The sequence below is a fragment of the Heterodontus francisci genome, chromosome 1 (assembly GCF_036365525.1).
Source record: "Heterodontus francisci isolate sHetFra1 chromosome 1, sHetFra1.hap1, whole genome shotgun sequence".
In the NCBI taxonomy this organism is placed as follows: Eukaryota; Metazoa; Chordata; class Chondrichthyes; order Heterodontiformes; family Heterodontidae; genus Heterodontus; species Heterodontus francisci.
The window spans coordinates 20,903,994-20,916,285 of record NC_090371.1 but is presented as its reverse complement, the minus strand read 5'-3'; the positions used below and the strand labels follow the sequence as shown (position 1 = coordinate 20,916,285).

At 43.2% G+C, this 12,292-nt stretch overlaps 1 protein-coding gene across 2 annotated transcripts in view; it reads left to right on the top strand.

Annotated features, from left to right (window-relative positions):
- The window catches only part of LOC137368229 (dedicator of cytokinesis protein 2-like), a 1,222,644-nt gene that overhangs the window by 1,008,874 nt on the left and 201,478 nt on the right, over positions 1 to 12,292 (top strand). For both annotated transcript variants that reach the window (XM_068028710.1, XM_068028709.1), the window contains exon 33: positions 1,316 to 1,464. In XM_068028710.1, coding sequence (XP_067884811.1) covers positions 1,316 to 1,464 — 149 coding nt within the window. The remainder of the gene's footprint in view (positions 1 to 1,315; positions 1,465 to 12,292) is intronic.

Genomic DNA, 12,292 nt, shown 5'->3' with positions numbered 1-12,292 from the left:
TCCCTTTCCATAACTAACTTAAATCTTACAGAGTTATGGTCACTATCCCTGAAATGCTCCCCCACTGACATTTCTACCACTTGAACGGCTTCATTCCATAGGATTAGGTCCAGTACTGCCCCTTCCCTTGTAGGACTTTCGACAAACTGGCTCAAAAAATTCTCCTGTATACATTTTAAGAATTCCACCCCTTTTAAACCTTTTGCACTAAGACTATCCCAGTTAATATTGGGGAAGTTGAAATCCCCTACTATTATTACCCTATTATTTTCACACCTCTCAGAGATTTGCCTACGTATCTGCTCCTTTATCTCTTCATGACTGTTTGGAGGCCTGTAGTAGACACCTAGCCAAGTGATTGCCCCCTTTTCGTTTTTAGGTTCTACCCAAATGGCCTCATTTGAGGAACCTTCTAAGATGTCATCCCTCCTTACTGCAGTAATTGACTCCTTGATCAACAGTGCAATGCCACCCCCTCTTTTATCCCCTCCTCTGTCTCGCCTGAAGTTTCTATACCCTGGAATATTGAGCTGCCAGTCCTATCCCTCCCTCAACCATGTCTCTGCGATAGCAATAATATCATAATCCCATGTGCTAATCAACTCTCTCAATTCATCTGCCTTACTAGTTAGACTCCTTGCATCGAAATAGATGCAATCCAACCTTGCATTTTTCCCTTGTGCCTTACCAGGTCTATATTTGCTCTAACTTCCAGGCAGACACACTTTCTGTTCTATATTACCCCCTACTGTACCTCCACTCTGTATCCCATTCCATCGACTGTGTGAAGTTATTCCAATATTGATAAGATCTGTGTGAATGCAAAAGAACTATTTCTTTTTCTCTGCTAGTAGTTCTTCGATCTTTACTGCAAATCTCCCTCCGTCTATTTTGATGGCTCTCCTTTCAGTTTGGTTTGGTGTTTATTCCAGTCCTTGTCACATTTATGCATTTCATATATCAGCTTAATATTCTAATTTGACAAGCAAAGCATGGTGGTACAGTAATAGCATGTATTAATGACCCCTAGTTATGGATGGCCCCACAAGTGGCAATAACCTCAGTACATTTACTATATCAAATCACTTAATCATTTTAAACGATCCCTATCAGATCACTGATTCAGTTTTATCTTTCCTAGAGAAAAGCATGTTCAGTCATTACTGATAGTTGGACTTTCTCAGTTCTGGCATAATCCCTTTTAAACGTCTGGTATCAGATTCCCCCACGAGTGGAAACAGAGTCACATGCCATCATAAGAGAATTATTCCAGAAAGCTGAACTTTGAACCTCTTGTGTTTGCGTCTCTCCGCAGGCCAGCACAAGATCCGCTTTATTCCAGGAATGGTTGGGCCAATCCTGGAGATGACGCTCGTCCCAGAGGTGGAGCTCCGCAAATCTACAATCCCCATCTTTTTCGACATGATGCAGTGTGAGTTCCACTACAAGGGGGACTTCAGAACGGTAAGCCGATCTCCTTGTGTACATTAATAAAGAGAATTGGCAAAAGAACCAGAGAAGAGATGAGGAGAATTTTTTTTTTATATGCTGTAAGTTGTTATGATCTGGAATGTGTTGCCAGAAAGGATGGTGGAAGCAGATTCAACAGTAACTTTCAAAAGGGAAGTAAGCAAATACTTTAAAAGGAAAAATTTGCAAGGCTGTGGGACTAATCAGACTGCTCTTTCAAAGAGCCAACAAAGGCACAATGGGCCGAATGGCCTCCTTTTGTGTTGTATAAGTCTATGATTCTATAGGAATGGTCCTAACACATAACATTCTTTTTTTCCATCTGTTTTTTCACTCCCTCTTTTTTTGAAGATGTTACCTCTTACTGAATTATGGTTCCATAGTCACTTTCAGGCATTTCTACTCACCCAATTTTTACATGCCTAGACTTTGACAATTAACAAGGCCATTCATCCATGTGGGAGATTAAACCTAAACTTATCTGATGTTCCTACTTAATCAGCAGGTGCCACTGGTTAGTCATTGCTCAGTGGGTAACACTCATGCCTCCAAGTCAGAAGGTAGTGCGTTCACGGACCCACTCCAGACACTTGGGTACATGATCTCAGCTGCAGTTCACTGCTGTTGTTAGAAGTATCCAGACTGAATCTAGTCACTATGTCTGTAAAGTGTAGAAGAGAAATGTTTTTTGTCTTTATTCCATACCTTCCATTGCTACAGTTTCATTAAAGTCCCTTGCTAATGGGAGACTCACTATGGGTCGCAATGGTGTCTCCCTGTATTATTTTTTACAGATATCACATTTTTCACTGATATCTTCTGTAAGTTTAGTGTAGTCATCATCTATTACCCCTGAATCTTTTAACAGAATCTTCAAACTAAGACAAGATGGATGTACAAACTGTCAATGTAGTTTTGAAATAATTTGCCTTTTCTCCTTTAAATCCCTATCCATGGCTGCCGTTAATACTTCTTTAACATCCTGCTTAGAGATGTTAGGTCTCGCTAAAGGAATACAATAATGTCCCGACTGTGTAAACCGCAAAGCTACAGATTTCCCAAAGACAATTGCGTTATGTTCCATATCCAATTTCATCCGAGCCTTTTTCATGGACGGTTTACTTAATAGCAAAGGTATTTCACTGGATACTACATCCGTACTAATAAAATGGTTTACCCCTGCTATTATACATGGAATTACCACTCTTTTTAGTGATTTCAACGTGTTGTCATCCCCAAATCTGAAACAGGTAGAATTGTCATATTCTTTGGCCTCATTTCGATCTTCCTTAATTAAAGAGTCCATGTAACACCTTAACCAGTCCACTGCACATACTGTAGACGTACACTCACTGTCTAGTACTGTGCAATTTAATGAATCTGTGACTAGGACACTCGATACCGGACTGATGCTTCTCATGACCAGTACAATTCCTTCTGCTTGATCAGTAGTGTCATCCTCGCCTTCCGAACCTTCCACGCCATGTGTCATCTCAAATATCCTGTTATTCCTTTTTGGACAATGCAACGCATAGTGATACTTTGAGTCCCATCGGAAACACCTGTTGACCACCCCTTGGTTATTCCTGGGGTTCACCCTTCTGCCATAATTGCCCAATTCTTGCCGTCTGTTATAGCTGCCAAAAGGGTCTCTATCCTCATTCGTTTTGTGTGTGTTTCTCCTTTCGTACTGACGTCTGGGCCCCATACTTGAACGGACTCGAAATGCTGCTAGCATTGTATCCTTCACCTTTGGTATTACCTCTGAAGAGCCCATCTGTGCCGTGAAAGTGGACAGAAAGGAATGTTTTCCCAAAAATCTTTTTTTAGGGCATCAGACATCTGATCAAAAAGCATATCTCTTTCTTTGAATCTAACTCTGGTTAATACCGAGCCTATCTATGTTCGATATCCTAGCACAATCCAACAATTTGAAGGCAAGTTCCGATCTCGGAATTTCCAAGCAGAATAGCTGCAACCTTACATATAGTCGGTTAAACTCCATAATATATTCTTGATGGAAGAACCATCCATTTGTCTAAATTTATCAAAGACCGTCCACACCTCATAGGCACTCAATAAGTCATCTTTCATATAAAGTTTATCCATAAATTTCAAGAGATTGTCCAGACCTTCCTCATTATCCAAAATGTTTTTTATTTGGCCAGCATTTATTGCCCATCCCTAATTGCCCTTGAACTGAGCGGCTTGCTAGGCCATTTCAGAGGGCAGTTAAGAGTCAACCACAGGCCAGACCAGGTAATGACAGCAGATTTCCTTCCCTAAAGGACATTAGTGAACTAGATGGGTTTTTAACAACAATTGACAATGGTTTCATGGACAATATTAGACTAGCTTTTATTAATTCCAGATTTATTAATTGAATTCAAATTTCACCATCTGCCTTGGTGGGATTCAAACCCATGTCCCCACAGCATTAACCTGGGCCTCTGGATTACTAGTCCAGTGACATTACCACTACGCCACCACCTCCCCAAAGGTAATATTGAGCCTCTAGCTCCGAGAACACTTTGCCCCTGATCTTGCTTCTGGCGGGAAGTGAAAGTGCAAGGGCTTGCTTCCTTTTTGGTAAAGATGTAACCTGTGTCCATAGATCAACTCCATTCTTCCATTGATCGTAAGGTTCAGCTTCACAAAACAGCAGTGGAAAATCATATCCCGACACCTTACACCTGGTTTCAGTCACCTTTCTTCAAAAAAAAACTCAAATACAGCCTTCTCAAAAAAAAACCTCCAGTTCTAATCTATCTGAAAATAGATCTTAGACTGTGGCGCAGTGGTTAGCACCGCAGCCTCACAGCTCCAGCAACCCGGGCTCAATTCTGGGTACTGCCTGTGTGGAGTTTGCAAGTTCTCCCTGTGTCTGCGTGGCTTTCCTCCGGGTGTTCCGGTTTCCTCCCACATGCCAAAGACTTGCAAGTTGATAGGTAAATTGGCCATTATAAATTGCCCCTAGTATAGGTAGGTGGTAGGGAAATATAGGGACAGGTGGGGATGTGGTAGAAATATGGAATTAGAGTAGGATTAGTATAAATGGGTGGTTGATGGTCGGCACAGACTCGGTGGGCCGAAGGGCCTGTTTCAGTGCTGTATCTCTAAACTAAACTAAACTCCAATCTTCATTTTCAGGCAAACATCCTCTGCTACCAATATTAGAGAAACTTCCAAGCCTGTTTGTGAAGAAGTCACTGAGACTAGGATGCTTTGGTGGAGATTATTCATTGCTTGTCACCGAGCTTACTTCTGCACTCCTAACAACACCCACAGCTAGTGCTGGCTGGCTCTTTATATATACACACTTGAATACAGACTACCCATCAGTATCCCATTGGGCATTCGAGGTTGAAAATTGTACCCTTCACCTCACTCGCAGTATGTGTCGGCTCCAGCAGATGCCTATGAAGCCTTAAGTTTAGGGAAGTAAAGGTATACAAAGTATAGACTCCTTCTGCAAACTTCAGTCGGATTTGATCCACTATTTCAATGCTTCATTAATATTTGGGGCCAATGAAGAAAACTGACTGAGGTATTTATGAAAAATAATAACAGAAATAAACTATAGGTCACCTCTGAATTGCAGGAGAATTAAATTAATATCTCCACAGATAATAGAAGTCGATGCTTGACTTATTTCATGTTTATGTAATGTAACCTTGTTGTAACACAACAGTTTCCCCATATGTCAGCTCATTTGTTTAGAGGCTTGGCATTCTTCGCTCAGTGACTTCTAATAAGCTTTTCCGATGTCCTAGCTAGCATTCCTGTCTTAAGTATTCCCTTGACTTTAGATGGTTGAAGGGTAATTTAATCGATTAGCTGATAAAAGTGAAGGGATGGAGATAGAATCTATCACATGTGGTGCTGGGGAGAATCCAGGATGGCAGGACATGATCTTAAAATTAGAGTCAGGCCATTCCAGAGTGAAATCAGGAAACATTTCTTCACACAAAAGCTAGTGGAAATGTGCTCCCTCTCCTTACAAAATGCTGTGGGTCAAATGGAACTTTCAGGACTACAACTGTTAGCTTTGAATATCAAGAGATATGGATGAAAAGGGGGATTAAATGCGGTTGAAGTACAGGCCAGCCTGGATCTAACTGTGGACCAAAGGAAGATATTGGAAGAAAATATTGGTAACATGATGGAATAGACAAGAAAAGTGGCAAATGGAATTTGGTACCAGTAAATGTGGGAGGTTTTTTTCATTCGTTCGGGGGATGTGTGTGTCGCTGGCCAGGCCAACATTTATTGCCCATCCCTAATTGCCCTTGAGAAGGTCGTGGTGAGCTGCCTACTTGAACCGCTGCAGTCCTTGGGGTGTAGGTGCACCCACAGTGCTGTTAGGAAGGGAGTTCCAGGATTTTGACCCAGCGGCAGTGAAGAAACGATGATATAGTTCCAAGTCAGGATGGAGGGGAACTTGAAGGCAGTGGTGTTCCCATGCATTTTCTGCCCTCGTACTTCTAGGTGCTAGAAGTCGTGATTTGTAAGATGCAGTCGAAGGAACCTTGGTGCATTGCTTCAGTGTATCTTGTAGATGGTACACACTGCTGCCACTGTACATCATTGGTGGAGGGAGTGAATGTTGACGGTGGTGGATAGGGTGCCAGTGAAGCGGGCTGCTTTGTCCTGGATGGTGTTGCATTTCTTGAGTGTTGTTGGAGGCAAGTGGAGAGTATTCCATTACATGCCTGATTTGTGCCTTGTAGATGGTGGACAAACATTGAGGAGACAGGAGGTGAGTTACTCGCTGCAAAATTCCCAGTGTTACAACCAGGTGAGAAAGGGGTCGAAGGCTCCCTCTTTAGCTTCCCTCTCAGTGAGTCCTTGCTAACTGTTCTCTAATCGTAATGGCAAAGATATCAACCGGACAGGTCTTCTCAGATTTAAACAAGAAAGGTATAAGTTTATTAACCTTAAAACGCCAATTCAGTTAAAACTACTAAAAATACATGACCCAACCATGCTAGCATGCATACGCGAGAAACACGCACGCAAATAGAGACAGAGGAGGAGAAAGAAGGGAAAGGTTTGAAGTAATAGCTGGAGTTCATTACTGGCTTTGGGTTTGATGTAAAGTCTTTGATTGAAGTTAAGTCTTGCAGTTCTCATTGGGACCCAGTACACACTTTCAAACTTGTTTTGCTAGTCTTCTGTCTTGAAGCTTGAGTTACTTCCATGGGTCCCTGGAACTTTGCGTGAAAGAGAGAGAGTCAGGGATAGACCTTCCTTCTCTTATGTCTTCAAACTGCAGTCTGTTCCTTTCTGTGTGGCACAGTTCAAACAACCCCCAGGTTGGCCAGCAAGTTAATCATGTGACTAGCTCCTTATTTGGAACAACCTCTCCTGCGAGGTTTGTGATTCCCCCAAGCTTACTAGATACTCTCAGTGGCAGGTGGTGGGGGCGGGGGTTGGGGAGTGGGGTGTGGAATTCTGGCTCTTACACATTCAACGTCTCTTGATCAAAATCCATCTGGCTAATTGAATCAGGAAGGCACTCCCATTGTCTTCTTCGGGCAACTGTCTTTTAGAATGCAAATGTGCAGCCATGTTTTCAGACACGTTTTTAAACAAGTTAATACAAGTCCAATAACAGTTCAAAAATAATGTTCCATGTACCAAAATTAATATGTCTCATTTTAGCAGGTGTGGTTTCCAACGCACCACCCTCTGACCTGCTCTTGCAGCCGCAGCATTTATGTGGCTGTTCCAGTTGCAATTGTAGTCAATGGTGTCCTCCAGGATGTTGATAGTGGGGAATTCAGCAATTGCAATGCGATTGAACATCAAGGGGAGATGGTTAGATTCTCTCTTGTTTGAGATAGTCATTCCCTGGCACTTGTGTGGTGCGAATGTTACTTGCCACTTATCAGCCTAAGCCTGGATGTTGTCCAGGTCTTGCTGCATCTGGACACTGGCTGCTTCAGTATCTGAGGAGTTGTGAATGGTGCTGAACATGGTGTTGAATGACCTGCTCCCGTTCCAATGGCACGGATACGTAAAGCGATCTATCCTATTATTGCTGCTATGCTTAGAATGGCTACCAGGCTTGGCCATAGAACAATATTTAAATTTATTTCCTTTAATGTGTTTGAGAGGTTCTGAGAGCTCTGTACAAATGCAAATTGTTTCCTGGGGGAAAGCTGGGTAATGTTTGCATAGCAAAGAAATTTGGGGCTCCAGGCTAACAAGACATTAAAAGCAGCACATCAAGTGAATATGGCAGTAAAAACACAGCTAATGGAATACTGTGTTTCATGGCAAAAGGAATGTGATATATCGAGTTAAGATGAAATGGTGATCTGAACAAAAGACTAGTCAGACCACAGCTGGAGTCCAATGTACAAGTTAGGGCTTCATACTATCGGAAGGATTCTGAGAGAATAGAGAAAGTATAATATAATTCATCTACCCAGACCAAGCACTAAGCCCATCTATACACGCCAATCACATCCCATATACACAGGCAAAACACTATTCATTTACACAGGCCAAACAGAACACATCTATAGAGACTAACACTGAACGCACATATAGAGGCTAAACTCTAAGCCCACATGTATAGGTCAAATACAGACTCCATACATACAGGATAAACAAAACTGATCTATGCAGGCTAGAGACTGATCCCATCTAAACAGAGAAAACACAGCCAATCAATACAGGTAAAACACAGCACATCTGTATAGGCCAAACACAACCCATATATACAGGTTAAATGTAACCCACCTATACAGGTCAAACACAGCCCATAAGTGCAGGTAAATCACAATTCATCCATACAGGCCGAACACAGCACCAAACACAGCCCATCCACTCTGATCAAACACAGCCCATGTGTACAGGCCAAACACAGCATGTATACATAGGCCAAATGCTGGCACATATATAGCCAAACACAGCTCATATATACAGGCCATACACTGAGCACCTTTATGGAGGCAAAACACAGCCCATGTATATTGACCAAACACACTCCATCTATACAGTCCAAGCACAGACCAGCGGTACAGGCCAAATGCAGCCCATCTACACAGGTCAAACACTGAGCCTATACATACACACTAAACTTAGCCCATATATACAGGTTAAACACAGCCTATCTATGCAGGCCAAGCATAGCCAATCCTAACAGGCCATAGGCTCAATGCATCCGAACAGGCCAAGTGTTCAGCCAATCCGTACAAGCACTGACGGTGCCGTTCCTCTCTCACTAGCCTGTACAGATGTCCCTCAACCCTCAAATGCCTGCAGTGAGGAGTGAAAATGACAATTGGTAACTGAGCATAAAGATGCCGACCCTCGCGCTCCAGTGCAGATGTTGCTTTTGTGCCTCTCCCCCACAATGTGAACAGTGCAGATTCTACAGCAGCAGAAGTCCCACAACATTATAGCAACACCTCTAAATGAATCCCGTCTGTAATTTGGATGGGGTTGAAGTGTAATGGTGGCGTTTTACAGTCCACAGCAAATGAATGACTTTAGTTGCCCTTTGAAAACAAGAATCTGAAAATTACACATTTGTGGGGATCTGTCCTGCACCTCATTAATATTGTTTGCTGCATGAAACATCAAGACCTCTAACTTTTCTCTCAGACATTTTACCATATATAGAAATTGTCATTGATCAGAAAGGAAATTGTTCTTTTTCATTCTTTTAAAAAAATATTTACTCCTTTAATGCACTTTGCGATGCAATATGTGATGTGCAACATGGGTGAAGGCCTTAAATCGTTAGCCCGTTCTATTTAGGGTATCCGAGCTCTGTGTGTAACACACTAGGTGGAGAGGCCTTGAATAGGATCTGTTTGCAGCTCGCTACCCATGTACTGACCTAATCTCACAGAAAAACTTTGATAACTGGGCTTCCATGAAGCATTGTCAGCCATCAGTAGCAGCAGAACTGTATTCAACCACAATCTGTAACCTCATGGCCCGGCTTATCCCCCACTCTATCATTACCATCAAGCCGGGGGATCAACCCTGGTTCAATGAAGAGTGCAGGAGGGCATGCCAGGAGCAGCACAAAGCATATGTGGCACAGTGGTTAGCACCGCAGCCTCACAGCTCCAGGGACCCGGGTTCGATTCTGGGTACTGCCTGTGCGGAGTTTGCAAGTTCTCCCTGTGTCTGCGTGGGTTTTCGCCGGGTGCTCCGGTTTCCTCCCACATCCAAAAGACTTGCAGGTGATAGGTAAATTGGCCATTATAAATTGCCCCTAGTGTAGGGAGGTGATAGGGAATATGGGATTACTGTAGGGTTAGTATAAATGGGTGGTTGTTGGTCGGCACAGACTGGGTGGGCCGAAGGGCCTGTTTCAGTGCTGTATCTCTAAATAAAAAAAAATAAAATAAATAATGCAAAATGAGGTCTCAACCTGGTGAAGCGACAACAAGCGGCGGAGGCAGCATGCAATAGACAGGGCTAAGCGATCCCACAAACAACAGATCAGATCTAAACTCTGCATTCCTGCCACATCCATTCGTGAATGGTGGCGGACAATTAAACAACTAACAGGAAGAGAAGGAGGCTACACAATTATCCCCATCCTCCACAAGGGGGAGCCCTGCACATCAGTTCAAGAGACAGGCTAAAGCATTTGCAACAATCTCCAGCCAGAAACGCTGAGTGGATGATCTGTCTCGGCCTCCTCTTGAGGTCCCCAGCATCACAGATGCCAGCCTTTAGCCAATTTGATTCACTCTAGGTGATATAAAGAAACGTCTGAACGCACTGGATACAGCAAAGGCTTTGGGTCCCGACAACATTGCAGCAATAGTACTGAAGACATGCTCTAGAACTGACCTCGCCCATAGCCAAGCTGTTCCAGTACAGCTACAACACTGGCATCTACCCGGCAATGTGGAAGATTGCCCAGGTATGTCCTGTCCACAAAAAGCAGGACAAATCCAACCCGGCCAATTACCACCCCATCAGTTTACTCTTGATCATCAGCAAAGTGATGGAAGGTGTCATCGACAGTGCTCTTAAGTGGCACTTACTTAGCAATAACCTGCTCAGTGACGCTCAGTTTGGGTTCCGCCAGGGCCACTCAGCTCCTGACCTCATTACAGCCTTGGTTCAAACATGGACAAAAGAGCTGAACTCAAGAGGTGAGGTGAGAGTGACTGCCCTTGACAGCAAGGCAGCATTTGACTGAGTATGGCATCAAGGAGCCCTAGCAAAACTGGAATCAATGGGAATTGGGGGAAAACCCTCCACTGGTTGGAGACATACCTAGCAAAAAGGAAGATGGTTGTGGTTGTTGGAGGCCAAAAATCTCAGTCTCAGGATATCGCTACAGAAGTTCCTCAGGGTCGTGTCCTAGTCCTAACCATCTTCAGCTGCTTCATCAATGATATTCCTTCCATCATAGAATCAGAAGTGGGGACGCTCACTGATGATTGCACAATGTTCAGCACCATTCGTAACTCCTCAGATACTGAAGCAGTCCGCGTAGAAATGCAGCAAGTCCCGGACAATATCCAGGCTTGGACTGAAAAGTCCCAGGCCCTAAACACTCCTTTCAGGTGAAGCAGTGATTTACTTGTACTTCTTTTAATGTAGTATACTGTATTCGCTGCTCACAATGTGGTCTCCTCTACACTGGGGAGACCAAACGCAGATTGGGTGACCGCTTTGCGGAACACCTCCGCTCAGTCCGCAAGCAGGACCCTGAGCTTCCGGTTGCTTGCCATTTCAACACTCCCCCCTGCTCTCATGCTCACATCTCTGTCCTGGGATTGCTGCAGTGTTCCAATGAACATCAACGCAAGCTCGAGTAACAGCATCTCATCTACCGATTAGGCACACTACAGCCTGCCGGACTGAACATTGAGTTCAATAATTTCAGAGCATGACAGCCCCCCATTTTACTTTCATTTTTAGTTATTTTTTCTTTTTTTCTTTTTTACATTTTTTACAATTTTTTTTTTGTTTATTTCATTTCATCTTAGTTTGTTCAGTTTGCTTACCCACTGTTTTTTTTTCATGTTTGTACTTGTGGCTGTTCAATTTTCAGTCCGTTAATACCCTATCTGTACTAATGCTTTGTCTTTCAACACATCATTAACATATTGTTTGCCTTTGCTCCATGACCTTTTGGTCAGCTATGTGGCCTGGTCCTATCTACACCTTCTCCTTTGTTATCTCTTGCCCCACCCCCGTCTCACTTGCTTATAACCTTTTACATTTCTAATATTTGCTAGTTCCGAAGAAGGGTCACTGACCCAAAATGTTAACTCTGCTTCTCTCTCCGCAGATGCTGCCAGACCTGCTGAGTGGTTGCAGCATTTCTTGTTTTTATTTCAGATTTCCAGCATCTGCAGTATTTTGCTTTTATTGAAGTTACACTGAGACTGCTCAAACTCATAACATATAGATTTTAGTCAGATAAAGTTTTCACCCCATGTCTGTGCTTTGAGTTTGAGTGAAAGTCACTGTGTTGAACTAATCTACTGTCCAAGTAGCAGAGATGAAAGGAACTTGTAACAACACAAGACACCATCCAAGATCAAAATGTGAAGCAACCTTTTCCAGCCTAAAATATTATCCAGATCATAGAAATGAAAGCACCCAGGAACCAGACGTGGGCAAGGTAGCAAAGCAGAACAAATGCAACCCGGTCAAATACCATGCTATCATTCTACTCTCAATCATCAGCAAAGTGATGGAAGTTGTCGTCGCAGTGTTATCAAGTGGCACTTACTCAGCAATAAACCGCTCCATGATGCTCAGTTTGGGATCTGCCAAGGCCATTCATCACCAGACCTCATTGCGGCCTTGGACCAAACATAAACAG